This window comes from Mustela putorius, unplaced genomic scaffold (assembly GCF_011764305.1).
Source record: "Mustela putorius furo isolate JIRA1106 unplaced genomic scaffold, ASM1176430v1.1 tig00003929_pilon_pilon_pilon, whole genome shotgun sequence".
Classification (NCBI taxonomy): Eukaryota; Metazoa; Chordata; class Mammalia; order Carnivora; family Mustelidae; genus Mustela; species Mustela putorius.
Genome location: NW_025422074.1, coordinates 248,101 through 265,485, shown reverse-complemented (window position 1 = coordinate 265,485; position 17,385 = coordinate 248,101). Strand labels below are relative to the sequence as shown.

General features: G+C 45.1%; 1 protein-coding gene across 6 annotated transcripts; it reads right to left on the bottom strand.

Moving 5' to 3' along the window:
* Positions 1-753: 753 nt before the first annotated feature.
* LOC101686484 (butyrophilin-like protein 1) lies at positions 754-16,564 on the bottom strand. 6 transcript variants are annotated; one of them, XM_013050881.2, is made up of 10 exons: positions 16,256-16,564; positions 14,808-14,902; positions 12,694-13,041; positions 9,485-9,766; positions 9,171-9,371; positions 8,900-8,920; positions 8,781-8,807; positions 6,851-6,877; positions 3,271-3,297; positions 754-2,856 (listed from the first exon to the last, which is right to left on the bottom strand). In XM_013050881.2, the coding sequence occupies exons 2-10, from the start codon at positions 14,890-14,892 to the stop codon at positions 2,189-2,191; spliced, it is 1,686 nt and encodes a 561-aa protein (XP_012906335.2). In that variant the 5' UTR covers positions 14,893-14,902; positions 16,256-16,564; the 3' UTR covers positions 754-2,188. The 6 variants fall into 6 exon arrangements, with proteins under 6 accessions (XP_012906335.2, XP_012906336.2, XP_012906333.2 ...); XM_013050882.2 differs by having other exon boundaries at positions 12,694-12,957; XM_013050879.2 differs by lacking the exon at positions 16,256-16,564 and adding an exon at positions 15,150-15,284.
* Between the last annotated feature and the right edge of the window lie 821 nt (positions 16,565-17,385).

Here is a 17,385-nt window from a genome sequence, read left to right as displayed (position 1 = left end):
TCAGGCCATGATCCCAGCATCCTGGGATAGAGTCCTGCATCAGGCTCCTTGCTCCACAGGGAGCCTGCTTCTCTCTCAGCCTCTGCCTGCCACTGTGCCTGCTTGTGTATGCTCTTGCTCACTATCTCTCTCTCTCTCTCTAACAAATAAATAAAATCTTTAAAAAATTAAATTAAGTTAAAAACACGAAAAGAAAAAAGGTTTTTCTCCTGCTATGTCTTGCTGTGTTCCCTCTGTTGCTATGTAGAAATTCAGTGCCTGCATAAACAAAATCTGACTTGCATATGCCTCCCTGGATGAAACTAATTGAAAAACAAAGGAGGAATGCCCAGAAATTTATGCCTCCATTGAAATTTCTTGACTGAAAGTGGCCACATTCTTACTGTGGCTCAAGGCTCTCATCTAGAAAGTAAATGTTTAATTTTCAAGAAAAAACAGACACATGTGGTGCTCATGTACTTCATGAACTCCTAGCCTCTTTGCTCTTACCACACGCTGTCCCATATATTACTGTCCTGACCATTAAGGCTACACATTCCTCCTTGCTTTGTGCTTGCACGTTCTGTATTGATATGACCCCAATGAAACTGGAGAAAAAGCTTGCCTGGAGGCCTTTTGCCTCTAGAGTGTCTGGTCCCCAGGCCTCTCCTTTCTCCTATGAAGGTGTCTGGAGGAGTCTTTTAATTCACCATCTCAGGGTTTGATGGCCAAACCCAACAGTGCACTAATTGACAAAGGCGGTGCCAAATGTGCCACATGGCAAAAATGAAACATTTATGACATCCAGTATCAACAAGTAGGGCACATACAAGGTAGATTTGAATCAAAAGACAATGAATTGAAAAGGAGCAGATTTCACACTTTCAGTTCCTCAACTTCCACATAAACCATTTACTCACATTGGAACTTCTATATAACAACACAACAACTCCACATTTTCACCCATCTACAGGGCTATACTTAAAAGTTTAAAAGTTCTCAGTCTTTCCCCAAAGTGGAATAAACAGGCAGTCTCAGGCATTGAATCAATTATATTGATTCCTTAAGTCCAGCTACACTCATTTAACTCCTCTGTTACCTAGAGACTACTTTTGAAATATTACCAGGGACAACTGGCATAAAATCACACTGGTAAGAAGGGAGAAAGAAAATAGATAATTAATACAAATGACACATCTACATGACAAAGAAAAATATGCAAAGGGACTCCAGTCCTTTTCCTATTTTTGGTCACAGGCAGGAACTGAGATCTGTGACCTCCTTCTTCCACTTCCAATTCCGTGTCTTCTCATCTCTCCCAGAACCACAACAAGTCAGCGTTCTCTACTTCAGGAGCCAACAAACCTTTATTCATCAAGGTCTGAGTCCTCAAGAGTCTGGCTTCCTTCTGTTTCCTGTGGGTTCCATCCACCTTTACAATTGGACTGTGAAGCCGTACATAGATCCTGGAACTGTGCTCATGGTCAAAGCTTTCTGCAATTCACCCAGGATCTGAAAACATTCATCTTCATTTAACTCTTTATTCTGGTAGCAGTTCTGTTCTTTCCAACTGCTGTTGACTCACAAGGAAAAGCAAACTCTCATTTTTTTATTCCCTGAATTAATGTAGCATCAGTATTTCAGAAAGAAACAAATATTTACTAAATTTCATTAAGATAAGTATGTCTCATCCATTCCAGAATAGGAAGCCTGTAAAATAGAATATTATACTCCACTCTTCTTCAAGTCTATACATTTCTTCAGAAATGTTCAGATGGACAATGTTTTTTAGTCAGAGTGCACATTTCCTAAATAGAGCAGGTAACCCACCTGTAGCCTCTGGTTTCATCTGCACAACTCAAACTATATAAAATAAACACCATTTAATTATTCAGAATAATTAAGACCTCATTTCATTTCATACCAAAACAATATAAAGATTCCATGAAGTAATGTTCATGATCAAAAGAAACATGACTTCGAATAACAAAATTAAGCCAACCCCATTACAGCTGAAAAAGTCAACATTTATCTTCTAATACCTGAGCATAAGGCATGAACCAACTATTCTCATAACCTCACCCCAGCAGTCTATACCCAGAAAAGAAGGGCAAGAGACCCAGTCATTCAGGACTAGCTTCAGAGGCTATTACCCCTGGGGCTCTGCAGCTCCAGGAGGAGCCACCATGAGGAATCTGGTGTTAGAGCATTAAGGGGACATAGCTTCAGGACCACAGGGGAGTAATGGAGATTCAGCCCCTGGGAAATCACCATCAACACCACAGCCTGAACTGAACCCCTGCCCTGGGAGGCTCCCAGGTTCCTCTGAAGAACAAGGAAGGTTGTTAAAGGGTAAAGGGGTCTGCACAGGCCCACCCACCCCAGAGCAGATGGTCAGGGATACATTTCCTGACCTCAACCTGAAGTATGGAAGCAGAGTCCCAGAGGCGGAAGCAAGAGGGAAGGAGAAAAGGTGGGAACCATCAGTCATGTTGTAGAATGAGACATCCCCTTCCTTCAGGTCCAGGAAAACACCTACCCTCTGGGGAATTGGCACAATGTGTTCTCCATTAGCAGGGAGGGAACCGAATATATTATCATACATCGCCACAACCCAGAACCCCTTTTCTGGGGATTCCTGGTACCAGCCTTTCCTCTCCACATCTCTCCTACAGACCCCCAGGGCCCACTCACTTCTTTCTGCATTCTTGATCTCCACCTCCCAGTAACAGCACCCTGATGTGATTCCTTCATGACCCAAGACACTATAGACTCCATCTTCTGAGCCCTTGCATGAGTCTTTAAAGGTCACACTAGTCTTGTCATCAGAGAGAGCAAGGATGGAATGGGCAGACTCTGGATCCAGACTGACAGTCACTGCAGAGACAGTTACCAATTATTCAAGGACTTGTCCTACCACATAATAAGGCACACAACCACCACCCCACCCCCAGACACCTAGCTGCATGCAGGGAGGGCTAAACCTCATGAGATGAGAGCCTTTTGGCTCAAGCACACAGCCTCTAACTGGAAGAAATAAGCATAAGACTGATCTGGGGGTTAGACATGTCACAGGGCACTTGAGGGCCAGACAGGACTCCAGCACTAAAGAATACTCATTTATATCCAGTATCAGTCACACCAAGTAATCTCAGCTACATGACTTTCACCGCCTCATCCCACCCCACCACCATTGATGATGCCAGCATCTGTATCACCACAGCAAGCTGAAGGAGATGTCAGAAGCCATGGGATAACAGTAGGAGCACCCAAACGACAGAAGTAACTCACAGGTCTGGAACTTCTCCTTCCGCCAATCTACAAGAAAACCACATTGCACAAATGTGAACAACAAATCAGAGACTTGAGGAGACTGTACAGACCAGAGTTGATACCTATCTCTGAAATACACTAAACCAAGGGTTATAAGGGGAAATGTTTTGGAAGCATGCATCTGCTGAATTTATTTTTCATTCACATTAGTTCTCTCTCACACACACTCTATCTGTCTCTCTCTGTCCTCTCTGACACACACAAACATGCACACATTCTCTCTTATACACCCACAGCCATCGTGCTACACTGTTCCCATGAAACCCAAGCCATAAAGCTTAACACCACTGAGGGACTGGGAACTTACCTAAAAAGAAGGCTTTTTGCACAGATTTCATTATCAAAGTAAGCTTTCTCAATCCCTAGTCACACATCCGTCCTGAAAACTAGATTTTCTTTTGAGAAAGAACTGAGGAGATCAAAATTTCTGAGGTCTCCATTTACTTATAAAGAACAGGCTAAACTGAACTTGCCAGTTGACTCAAAACCATGGTAGGGGCAATACAACTGCACCCAGTTGTATACAAGCTGCACTTGGAGGATAACTCTCAGCCATAGGTGAGGAGAACGCAGGACATGGCACAAGAGAAATCTTGCCCCATCAAGAGGTAATAGAGAGGGCGCCTGGGTGGCTCAGTGGGTTAAGCCGCTGCCTTCAGCTCAGGTCATGATCTCAGGGTCCTGGAATGGAGTCCCGCATCGGGCTCTCTGCTCAGCAGGGAGCTTGCTTCCTCCTCTCTCTCTCTCTCTGCCTGCCTCTCTGCCTACTTGTGATCTCTCTCTGTCAAATAAATAAATAAAATCGTTAAAAAAAAAAAAAGAGGTAATAGGGAAGATTCAAGGAAGGAGAGAGAGAAGTTCAAAGCAAGAAAGTGATGTCTTTGCTTCCCTTTATCATGGAGTATTGCAAGGAAAAACATCCCTGTGTGTAAGGGGAAACCCAAAAACACTGGGTCTAGTCATCTCCTTCTCCTTATAATCACCTAGAGAGATCAAAAGCAAGGATACACCACACACGATCAGCCCCCAAATATGGCTGTGTCCTAGACCCCAGAAACTGTGAATATGTTTTGGCAGAGAGGACTTTACAGATGTAAGATTAGGAACTGGAGATATGAATGGGGCAGGGGTAGAATAACAATTTCTCCATAAACCTAGATGGAACCTCAAACCCAATTATCCTAAGGACCATATCAATCTACCCTCTATAAAGTGAGGTCCTGAAATGAGCAAGAGAAGAATACAGGGACCCTGTCCCTCAGTGATGCAAAGTACGAACTCCTCCAACCTTCATACTCCCCTTTGGGAAGAAGAAAGGAAACTAACTAATCACAGCAAATGTATATCTGTCATAAGACCCTGAAAAGTCTGCATGGTAAAGCTGTTACCTCCAATAGGAAAGAGACTCCAGAACAAAATTAGAAGATTAGAATGTAAGAACAGGACACGTTCTTGAATATTTGCCAACAACATGGGACCCCTATTCTCCCACAGGTTTATTCAGATAAAGTAGTATGTCCAGCTCTGTTGATTTGCTTATACCAACAGATCACATGAAGTGAGTGGACATGTCACATTTTGAGAAAAGAGAACTTTACTTATTCTTCACTAAGACACTAGCTGACAGCAAACTCTACATTTCTATATGACAACTGACAAAGATTAGCAAAGAAAAGAAATCAAGCAGAGGAGAAGGAAGAGGAGAAAGGGAGTTGGTGTTTCATTCTGAGTCTCTACAGTGCACCCAGAGCTATGTTGTGCACTTCTGTGGACCAAGCGCATACTTCACCTCATTTCCACAGCAAGCTGTTCATTAGAAATTATTCCTCCAATTTCATGAATAAGATCAGATCAGACATTTGTTCACATCACATTATGAGCCCACCAATGTGAAAGTGTTGATTCTACTGTAAGGGTGTCCTTAACAAAATAAAGAGAACATATATAAGGTATACTTTAAAACACAGGCATTTCAATCCAGCAGAGAATGGGGTGATGCTAAAAGAAGACTATTTAATTCACATTTTTAACTGATAAGTCTCAAGATTCATTGAGGCTCTCTAAAGAGTTTTCCTCACACATCTGGTCCCCATAGACTCTTACATCCCTGGCTCCCCCTTCTCCGTTCTCACAGGCTTTATCCCTCATCATAAGTAGAAACAGCCAGGACAGAAAAGGCACATATTATGGACTCAAATCAAAGGATTATTGGCCTAGATTCATAACCCACCCCAGTGCTAGAGGGTGCTCTGGATAGCCTTTCATTGCATTAGCAACCCTAGGATCATACTCCTCCCGCCGGCTACTATGGGAAGGGTGAGATGGCCTCATTATCTGAAGCAAACCCAGTTAGAAAATTACTTCCCAACACCTTAAAATAAATATGTCTTTTCAGAAATCTCTCAAACATGTATCAAGGAGTTTATTACTTTTTGTGTACCCAATAACTTTCATGTCCTTTGTGTACTTCCCACTCTAACCACCATGGCTGTCATTTGTGGTCTCTCTCCTACCCAAAGCCACCCAAAGGGTCTCTTCTACTCTCAGCCACCCAAAGTGTCTCTGAGAGGAATCACAGGCTCTCTACTTTCCTTCTCATCTCCTCCTCTCTTCTCCAACCAGCTTTTCTTTCCCTGATTTACTCCCAAATTTTCTCTGGTAAACAATTTTCACTGCTCTGAGCCTCTCCTATTGCAATCCTCACACATTGCCCCTAATAAATCTAACCAGTACTGAGCCCATCAGGTAAACCCAGAATTCTCCTAAAAAGAGAGATAATGGTTTGAACACCTATAAGTTACTGTCCTTTAAAAAATTAATTTCTTAATGCTATAAGACAAACATGTACATAAGATTTTGTATATAATGGCCAGTATCTCACAAACCCACTACCAGGACTCCCTAAGCATCCTGGAGACTCTGGATCTGAGAATCAGAACAGCTGACATAAAGATAACTACTTCCAAAACAACCATGGCTTGGACAAGGAGTCAGAGCATGCAGAAGCAAAATGAAGACAATCATTCCAGAGAAACAGAAAAAACAAAAACAAAAACAAAACAAAACAAAACAAACAAACAAACAAACAGGAAAACCGAAGCAAGATCCAAAAAGAGATTGGAATTTCAGGGTAAAATGGATTCAAAAAAAGGATCCTTTATGGAAGACCTGAGTCCTAAGCAGGCAAGCTTGATTTCTGAAATCTTCCAGAGACAGCAAATTCTGAAGTACACCGTCAATGCCATGGTCCAACTGCCCTTACAAATGACCACTCTGTTCTCACTGTACCAACAAACTAGCAGTTGAACAAGGTGTGTTCAGAGGGTGTTGCTAATTCTCACAGCAACCTACAGTAGAGGATGGGTCAGAATAGAGGCAGATCTGTGTTCCCAAGGACAGTCCTTGCAGTCTTCAGAATACAACAAACATAACAAGGAGATCAGAGACACCAACCCCATCCTGATGTGAGGTCCAATGACAGAGAAGGTGTCACAGTGGAGGCTGGGAAGGTAAAGCCACGGGAAACTGAGTCACTTACCTGCATACAGTTTTGCCTTCTTCAGGGCTGAAAGGGAAGACACCGTGGTGAGACATGGGCCAGAACAAGTCTGCATATTATTGATCTACTGGCACTTGACTCCTTTCTGTGCTACAGGTAACACTATAACAAAGTAAGGAAAGATGCTAGAGAGGAGATACCCTCCTGACATGGGCAGACAATAGGATGTTCAGGGAAATTCCCTGGACCACAGGTCAGAGAGCCAGCATTGCAGGCTGAGTTCCATGCCTGCCAGTTATAGCTGTGTGACCTTTGCCAAGTTAGCGTCCTGAGTGTTAAAAACCACAACATTAAAATACAAACTCTGAGAAACAAACTGAGGGTTTTGGAGGGGAGAGGAGTGGGAGGTTGTGTGAGCCTGGTAGTGGGTACTAAGGAAGGAACATATTACATGGAGCACTGGGCATGCTGCATAAACAATGAATTTTGGAACACTGAAAATAAATTAAAAAAAATAAAAGATACATGTAGTTGAAGAGTAAAAACATCAAAATAAGAGGTAAATTAAAAATCAAAATCACTTTTAACTATTAAACTTCTATTCTCCTACAGACAAGTAGTCTTAAGAGTCAACCAAGAAAAACAATTTTAACCAGAAGAGACAAAATTTTAAAAAATAAACAAATAAATTCAATAGAGTCCAAAGAGACAAATGAAAATAACATAGAACTGAATGGTTGATTATAACATTAAGAATCTCTAAGGTGGAAAAACTCTTAAGTTATTCGTTCAATTTTATGCACAAGTTCAGTTATCTATATGCATTTGATTTTATGAACAATAGAAGAGACACAACTTCTGTGGAAACACTGAACCCATCAGAGTCAGGTAAATCTCCTAGGGTCAGTGGAGAAGAATTTTAATCTCTAAAGAAATTTCATGTTTATAAAAAATTGGTAGCAGTGTGGGAGGGACTTAGCATAAATACAGTCAACATCTAAATCTGTTTCTTCTCTTTTTTATGGGGTGCAGTAGGATTCAACAGTAAGTCAAAACGTGCATTTCAAATACATTTTGATAAAAAAAATAGTATTCCTTAAAAGAACAATACACCATGTCCAACCATTCTTTATTACCAAAAGAAAATACATAATACTAACTAATTTCATCCACAGAATTTTTCTGAAATGAATCCCAAATCAATTGCATCCCAAAATAAAGAAAGTTTCACATGGAAAGAAAAACAAGCAAAATTATTATTCCATCTGCTTTCAATTTGGTTTAAAGGTCAAAAATTATACAATGTATGAAAATATTTTAGGGAATAAAGTATACATTATTCCATGAATGTAAGAAATCATTATTACATCCAATGATTTCCAGGAAAGAGAGATATGGGAAATAACAGAAAGGGGAGATGAAATAAGGACCAGGATGTTAGGTGAGCTCTAGGGTAAAAGTGGCCAGACGTTCTCAGAAAACACATCACTGGACCAGTAACAACTTATCCCATGACATGCCCAGCCAAGCTCTTCCCAGTCCTCTACCCAACACTTTGTGATCAGTACCTCCAGGAACTGGAGAGAAAAGACTCTCCCACGATGGTGTTATGTGGAGGGATCACAATCCTGAATTTAACGACCCCCATTTCTTTATATAGTTTCTCTAAAATATTCCAGAGTATTCAGGTTGACTGAGAACCAGTTGCATTGAAAACTAAGAGCTGCAAAGGTGGTGAATAGATCAACCCAAGATGCACGACAGACTCCAGTGCCACCATCATTCCAGGTTTCAAAACACCATGTGCGAAACAATAGCCCAGATGGGGAAAGCCCATGAAGCAAGCTCTGCCTCCCACCAGTTTCCACTTCTGCACCAAGGACATGTCCTCATGTCTCTGCATGAAACAGAGAGGGGACACTATGGCTTAGGGGGCAAGAGACCCAAGGATATCCGGGTAGTCACTCACAGGCCAGGTAAACAGATTTCCTCCAGTCTGAAAGGCAACACAGGAAACAGGTGAGCTAAGATCAAGAATGTGTCCTACAAACATAACACAGAAACTTCTGGGAAAAAGACACAACATACCAAGATCTGCTTGGAGTTCATCTAAAAAAAAAAAAGTGAAAAATACACATAAACTCCCATCACTAACAGCAGCAAAAACTGCACCTGGAAAACCCACAAGAGCATCTATATGTCTCCATGAAGATCTAACACCAGACCCCTCGTGCCTCCACAGCCGCACCTGTCCTCTCTGGTCCTCCTCAGCCCCCCTGCTCCTGGCCAAGGGCCTACTGTCCACTTTTCCTCTACACCAGCTTCCACACTTGTCTGCCATGGCCCTGTCCTGCCTTACCTCTGGCCTTCAGTGCCTCCTCCTTTATCCGCTGGTCCTCCTTCTTGTCTCTGTGCAGTTTCTCCCATTCCTGCATCTCCTGGAGCTTTGCAGTATGTTCTCTCATGATGTAGAAGACAGCCCCAAGGAGTAGGAGCATCAGCACAGTCAGGATCACCATGAAAGCCAGCTTCCAGGGAGAACTCCGAGGGAAGAAGGGTTCTGTGCCCAGCCAGACACCCCATCGGGGCACTGCTCAGGACGGCCCAGCCCAGCACACACAGGGACCCCCAACCAGATCATCCCACCCTCTAGGAGTGGGAAGTAGTACTGACCTGGGATGAAAATGGCCATTGCCTTCTCCTGGCCCAAGATGGGGTTGAGGACTGAGCAGGTCACATTCCCTGAAGAGGGGTCCCTCACCACAAGAGTTGCATTTATGGTGAACAACCCTTCAGCATCTTGGGCTTGGGTCTCAGAGAACGTCAGGAACTTCTCTCCACTTAGAGCTCTCCATTGCACTTGGGGTTTTGGGAACCACCCTAAGGCCATGCACACAACTCGGACCCCATCCTCCTCTGGCCCTGTGATGTGCACTTGAGGAGCAGAGCCCACACCTAAAGAGAGAAGCTGGAGAGCACAGGGAGGCCACCCAGAGTCCAGGGATTCCAGCATAACCTTCCTGTACAGCATTGCATTTTAGGGGCTCCTTGGGGGGAGTGGTCCCTACAAGGATTAATGTAAGGGGTCCTGCCATGGAGAACAGAAGGAAGGATCATGGAGACCTGTGGCAGGCCCAGAGAGCAGGCTCTTCTCCCCAGCCATGAGGGTGGGAATTCCATCACCCAGAGGAACAGAAGGAGGAATCTGGTTCCAGGATCCATCCTTCTCTGCTCTTCTCAACTCACACACTCTCCAGAGCATTTGCGGGCACACCCACTGCCACTCGGTCATCACTTCCACCAACCTACATGCCTCCTGAGCTCGCTCCCTAATGTCCACATCTCTGGTTTAGCTGTGCCAGGATTCCTCACAGATGCTTCAGACTCAAATCCTGAACTAATTCATGTTTGGCCCCATCTCTGAGGATAATGATGAAAATACACCCAATCTTTCCTTCTTCTTTACATCCAACCAGCCCTCTGCCACCTACTGTTAATGCCTTCACACTCTGCTTCTGGGCTCCATCCTGTGACTTGACTGAGCCACTGAGAGTTCAGGGAATGTGACTCTAGCAGAGGTTGGAAACAGCTTCCACCATTGCCTTGTCCTCTGCCACAGGACATACATCTTTAGGCTAGTGCAGCATTTCCAGCTGAAGCTGTCCTAGATCAACAAATAGCCACCTGGACAACACCAGCTGAGCAAACCCAGCCAAGGTCCACTGTCAGGACAAAATATATTAAAAGTAAGATTTTATTATCCCTGCTGAAAATAGGGAAAGAGAGCCCCTTCCCATCCTTTTCTTATAGCATTTACTTGAGGAAATTTTTGTTTCTGGGTGTCTTCTCTCCTCTTTGAAATGTATATAAATACTTTAAAAAGAAAAAAATAGGCCTTTGCCAGCTCCATAACCTAAGAATGTGTTTCTAAAGGACCTGGGAACCCTCTCTTTGAACTTCTCAGGAAGACAGAAGCCCTCTCTCACCCTTCTCTGCCAGGGTAGGAGCCTAACCTCAGTGGGCACCATGATACACGTGTGAAATCACAGCTTGTCATCTTGATCGGAGAATTGGTTAAAAAAAAAAAAAAAAACACTACTTTAACTTTTATTTGTCTGGGAAACTCTACATCTCTCCTTATATTCCGAATGATCCCCTTTCTGGTTTCATGGGTGCATATTTTTTTTTCTGTTGAAAATTCACTGACTATATGTAAAAGTGTAGATTCACTATATTGCACACCTGAAATGAATATAACACTCTATGTTAACTACACTGGAATTATTTTTTTTTATTTTTACAGTAGGAGAATTTGGTTTTCCTGGGAATAAAGCCAATTAGCTAACTTACATGCTCACCCAATTTCCAGCAAATATAAGGTGCACCATCTAGGACAAATGGTGCTGACAAGCCCACCTACTTGAGGGATCATAATTGTTGATCCTGAGAACATGTATGGAATGAGTTCTGTCTGCATTTGGAAAAGATGATATTTCTTCTGTCTTTGCATATCTTGATAGAATCTCTGTGATGCACAGTGCATTGTAGTTAATGCTAATTTAATAATAAAAAGGATCTTTCTTCCTACTATCTTAGAGACAAGATTCTGGGTTGGAAGATTATGCTTTTAATTATATTTCCCCTACATAACTGAAGATTTATGAGTAAAACTTGTTAAGATAGGTTTGGCTAAACACAGCCCAGCTGAGCTGAACTCCCTGAATGCCAGATTAAATACGTTTGGTGTTATAGACCACTGAGATTTCTATGTCTGTGTTACACAGCATTATGGAAGCAACCTGCAGCTTACACATAAAATCAATATTTCTACCACTAAACAACCAATTTAAAAAAAAAAAAAAAAAAACCTGTGAGTACCTGAAGTCCCTTGTCCCCAAATCTCCTCACTCAACTGGGTCTACTTTCCAAACCTCTCTGATGCTTGAGTGCTCCTTTCCCTCCACACTGTCTCTAATTGAATGCAGGGGGCCATCCTCTTCACCCCATAACTACATCCAGGCCTCCAATCTTGCTCACCTTCCATACACCTTCCATTACAGCTGCCAAAGCAAACCTGCCCTCACACACCTCGCTCCACTGCTTTGTTGAAAATTCCCTCAGCCCTGCATCTAAATGGCATAAGAGCACACAAAGCCTTTGATGGTCTGGTATTACCACCCCCACACTACCCCACAAACAAAACTCCTATCCACCTCCTCCCCAATCCCACCATCTGCACCCATCAGGGTGCAACAATTCGGTTGACTGCTAGAACCACAATCACTATGCTGTGTATGCCTCACACAGATCCATCAACCAAAAGGCCATTTCAGAACACTGCCTGCTTCACTCAAATATCTGCTCAAGTATGCGTTACTCATGGGCTTCTCCTGATAATTCCCATCTCTGTGCATCCGGACCTGGAACACCTCCATATTCCAGATAGTCACTTCGCACCACCCTCCCATTCACCTCCACACCAATCATGTGGCCTCTCTCTCCACCCAGACTCACCAGCCATACTCCTCCCTCAGGTGTCTCACATGGGGGTTCTTCTGCTTGGAACTCTCACCCCTAAAATATTTATTTGGCTAAATCTCTACTCACCATCATCTAACATTGTCTATATCCTATCTATTTGGTTATTTATTGTCTGTATAATATAAACTCTACAGGGCAGGGACCTTTATTTGTTACACCAAGATACCCAGGTGCAGAGAACATAGCTATCAAGTACCAGGAGTTCTATATATTTAAACTGAATAAATGAAGAGTGAAAGACCCACTTTCCCTCTTATATAAATTGAGGGCTATTAACTTAGACCCTGAGGTGGCTCCGAATTCCAGTACTACAGGTCTCTAAATATAGATCAGCAACCCACCTGCCACCTTCAGTTCCAAACCAGCCTCTTCATAGAATATTCCCATTCTGAAGAAGCAGGTATACAGCCCGTTGTCGAAAGCCTGGACATTGTGGATGCGCACAGCAGCCTCCCCCTGGGTGAGGAAATCCTTCACCAGTGAGGTTCGCCCTCTGTACTGAGCCAACTGCTCTTCTCTCTGCTCCCGCTGGTTTTGATAGATGAGCACTGCTTCTGAGAACTTGGAGCGGAACCACCGCAGCTCCATATTCTGCACATCCATGGCTGGGGACACACGACATGGCAGCATGATGTCCCCACCCAGCACTGCCACAATGGGTTCGGAGGGGCCAATCACCATAAACTCCTCTGTGGACACAGACATAGGAGTGAGAAAGCTGGAGAGATGCAGGTCAGGGAAGGAAACTTGCTGTCAGGAAAGAGGCCCTAACTAAGGGTCTCAGCTGTGACATCTCCTGATGGAACAATTTTATCCTACAACTTTAAAACACACAAATGGTGTCAAAGAGTCTCTCAACAGCCTGTGCTCCTGACTCCAGGCCCTTCCATGAAGGACTCTCTAACTTAGTAGGTCCAACCTTACCACAGGCATCACAATCACCAGGAAGGCCTGTGAAACACAGACTGGTGGGCTCTACCCCCAGGCCTCCTGGTTCAGTAGGTCTGGAGTGGGTCCAAGAATGTGCATTTTAAGGAGATGGTGAGAAGCAGATACTGATGTCCCAGGGATGGCACTCTTGAAAACCACAACTCTAACGTGTCTCCTCTTAGGACAGGTCTGAAAACTCACCAAAAAGCACTACTATGGCCTAGTGGTAACATCCTACTCATTGCAGCACACCTGAAACCTTCCTACACCTGCTCCTAAATTTATTATTTCTGCCTATGTCTTTGTTCTCTGCTGAATTCTATGTGTGCTAGAAACTAGAGCTCACAGCTACTTCCAGTAAAACCTGCCTTCACTCCACTGCTCACAGGACCCAAATCACTACCTGTTCCCAGAGAGGGTTCATCCCACTGCCCCCAGCCTCTTGTAGGCCTTGGTGTTCTGAGACCTGGTACATATGTCACAGCAGGACACTTCTGCAGGACAAACCCCACCTGACAACCAAACACTGACTTCTCAGCTCCTGTGCTACTTAAATTTGGCTGAGTCACCATCTGTCTCACCTGGGGGATGACAATTACTAGTCTCCCTGTGACATCCTCTCTCTAGGCAATGTCTGTAAACCTTTAAATCTGGAACCAAAATCATGTCCCTCCTCTACCAAAGCCCTTCAATGATTTTGCAGTTGCCCAAGTGATTCCAAGCCCATTAAGGAAGACCCTCCCTGCTCTCTGATCCCCAACTCCTGCTTCTCTCCCCCTCATTCACTTTGCTCTGGCCAACACTCACCTCTTCTGCTCCTTGAACACTTAGGAACACCTCGAGATTTGTCTGGCTGCTCCTCACTGTGGAGAACCCCTACCCATGGGATCCAGATAGGCTCCTCCCACCTCCTCCATGTATTTGTTCTCATCTCACTATATACAGTGACCACCTTATGGAGCACCGCTGCCTGCCCACATGCCATCCTGCAGCCCTGACTGCCCCAACTGGCTACGTCCTTGTCCTATGCTCTTCACTCCTCTAACAAACATAGACTGTACAGGGTTGTGGTATTTAGTACTCACTGTCCCTGCCAGAATTTAAGCTCTGTAAAGATAGAGACTGGCTGCTTTGTACACAGAGAAGCACCTAACATGTACTCAGTACCCTATAAATATTTGTGAAATAGAAGTACCAGTAAAGCTAGGAAACAAAAAGCCAATAAAGCCAGGAAACAAAAAAATAAAGAGACAATTATTTTCATACTTTTCATAGTGAAATCCACATTTTTTACTTTAGAGACATAAACTCGTTAGAAAACTGTTATGCCTCCCCTGCCCTTATTTTGCAGTTCTGGGATTCCTCTTATGTGTTTAATTTCAAATAGCAGTTGGGGCATCTCCAGAATCTGTGCAGAGCCAGGGCCTCCACCAACAGCCATCTGTCCTGATGGAGACCCCAGCAGAACTCCGGGGGCTCTCACCAACCCCAGGGAGACACGGGGCAGGGGAGGGGACACACTCACCTGCAGAGCCCCCAGCAGGCAGCTGGAAGAGGAGAAGCAGGGAGGAGAGTTGGGACAGCAAAGAGCCCCTGCAGCAATTCTCCATTTCCTCAGACCTGGGGAGACACAGGGCAGGGGGCAGGTGACACATCCAGAAAGGAAGCAGGGCCAGGCCAGAGCTCTGGGCCTCAGAGCAGACAGAAGGGCTCAGGGCTTGCAACAGTCCCCAGCAAGAGCACAGCCTTTCCTGCTGCTCAGTAGGCTGATGGGTGGGGGCCCCACAATCCTCATGCCAAGATACCCCGCCTAGCCCTTTGGAAACTTTCCCAGCCTGCTCTGCCCACAGGACCACACCCTTCCCACCTCAGCACAGAGGCCTCTTCCATGTCTGCGTAAGTCACAGGCCACCACAGAGGTCCAGGGACACAAGGCGTAGACTCAGGGCCCTCCCCATGAAGGACACACCAGCTCCTGTGTGCTGTTCTTCTGCTGCCCCCTAATTATGACCAGGGAATGACTGAGAAGCCTGACAGTCAGACTGCGTCCTCCTGAAGGACACTATGGCTCCTACCACAGGCACGTTGTTCTGGGGTCCTTTGATAGGTGAGTTCATCCTGATTTTAGCTCCTGCCTCCTGCAGCCCTTTTCTGCTGAGGACCAAGGACGTGGACTTGCTCATAGCTGAGGCCAGACAATTCCCCATGAACCTTTAATCCTCATCTTCTCTATATTTGAGGAATTTCGGCCTCAGGATAAAGGATCCCAGCAGAGCAGTGGGAAGCACAGGATAAAATGAGACCTGGTCAAAAAGAAGGGCTTCAGGGGTGCCTGGGTGGCTCAGTGGGTTAAGCCTCTGCCTTCGGCTCAGGTCATGATCCCAGGGTCCTGGGATGGAGCCCCGCATCGGACTCTCTGCTCAGCAGGGAGCCTGCTTCCTCCTCTCTCTCTGCCTGCCTCTCTGCCTTCTTGTGATCTCTCTCTCTGTCAAATAAATAAATAAAATCTTAAAAAAAAAAAAAAAAGAAGAAGGGCTTCAAACCGCTGACCCTGAGGGGGGAGAGGGGAAGCCAGTGGTCCAGCCAGTGGACCTTAGCAGTCTCCTTCATACTAAGCCACCTGCTGCGGGAGTCACCTGAGGCAAGTTTCTTGACCTGCTCTGCCCCAGGTCCTATCTGCCATATGGAGAGAGTAATAAGATCTCATCCCACTGTATAAGAAGTATCCTATAAATGTATTCTTGGAGAGTCAGTGCACATTAGAACAGTGCCTGTTCCTAGTAAAGCTACAGAAATGTCATTAAGTAAATGAGTAAAGTGGAGTCCCCACTGTAGTTGTCCTGGGTCATCTCAGAACCTCATTATTACTCGCCCCAGTCTCTCAGCACCCCCAGTATCTCAGCGACCTCCTCCCAAGCATCTGCTCCCCACTTTCCTCTTCTTGTCCAGCAAGTGTCTTCAGAACCCACTCACCTGCTTGAAAACCTGGGACTTCTGGAGCGTCTCTAACTCAGTACTGTGAGACCTCAGCCAGCCCCAAATCTGTTCTCAGAGATTGCACACGCGGTTCACTGCTCAAGCCCCAAACCCTGCTCCAGATCTAACATTGGTACCACACGATCCTCTTGTCTGAGAGGCAACTGGTTCCAGGAGAGTGGAGAAGCACAGCCTGGCACAGGTTGCAGAGGCCTCAGCTGAAACAGGGACCTGGGGCACTCAGCACTCTCAGACAGAAGAATCCTGTGCTGACTCCTTCCACCATTTGAAAGTGAAAGCTTACAAAGTGCAGCCCTAACAGACTCTGCCCTGCCCTCTGGACGGTGCACCCTAGTTATCAGGAAGGAAACAGCATGATCAGAGCCACAGAAACAGGGCAGGTACAGATACACAGACCCACTCTGCAGTGGGAGACTCCATAATCCTTTGCTGAACAACTGCTACTCTCCATGTTGGCTAACTTCTAGACCAGAAGCAAGGAGTGTGTGTGGCACAGCCAAGATTAAAAAAGCCCTATGCTTGGGGCTACTTGTACTTTCTGTTCACTACCAAAACTATTCTGTTGGTTGGTGAATCCTGTCAGCTGGTGAATGCTATGTGGCAGAAGACTTTGAATAGCCCCCAGTGCAGCTGCTTTGCTTTTTATCACCAGGAGATAACCCAGGTGCTCCACACAGTGTGGCAACAGAGGGGTTAAGCCTGCGCATCACAGAATCTTCCAGGACCAGCTCCAGGACATTGGCCCTGCCCCAGCTGAATGGAGAGCACCCTGTGGTTTCTTAATACTATACTATCACACGAGGCCTGGGTAGACTCCCCACAGGCCACAGTGTGCACCAGGAAAGGTGGATTCTGTGGTCTCTGAAGGAACACTGTGGAGCACAAGGGCTTCCTTTCCAGCCCCTCCCTTCCTGCAGTTCCCCATCTCAGTAAAGGGCACCTAGGGTCACCCAGTTATGCCTGCCAGAAATTGGAGGGTCATTCCACCACACACTCCACTTTCCTAACCAGTCTGCTGCCAGTGCACCAGAAAGTTCCAAGACTTTTCTCTAATCCATATCCATGGCTACCTTCCAGCTCTACACACATCTCACATACCCCCTCAC

Bases quoted from the DNA above. Each gene is read 5' to 3' on its own strand.
- LOC101686484 (XM_013050877.2), bottom strand. From the start codon at position 14,267: ATGGCATGTGGGCAGGCAGCGGTGCTCCATAAGGTGGTCACTGTATAT. The intron at 8,808-8,899 runs GTATGTTGTGTC...GTTGCCTTTCAG, and splicing joins TGAACTCCAAGCAGATCTTG to ACTGGAGGAAATCTGTTTAC. The intron at 6,878-8,780 runs GTGAGTGACTAC...CTTCCCTTTCAG, and splicing joins GAAATCTGTTTACCTGGCCT to CCCTGAAGAAGGCAAAACTG.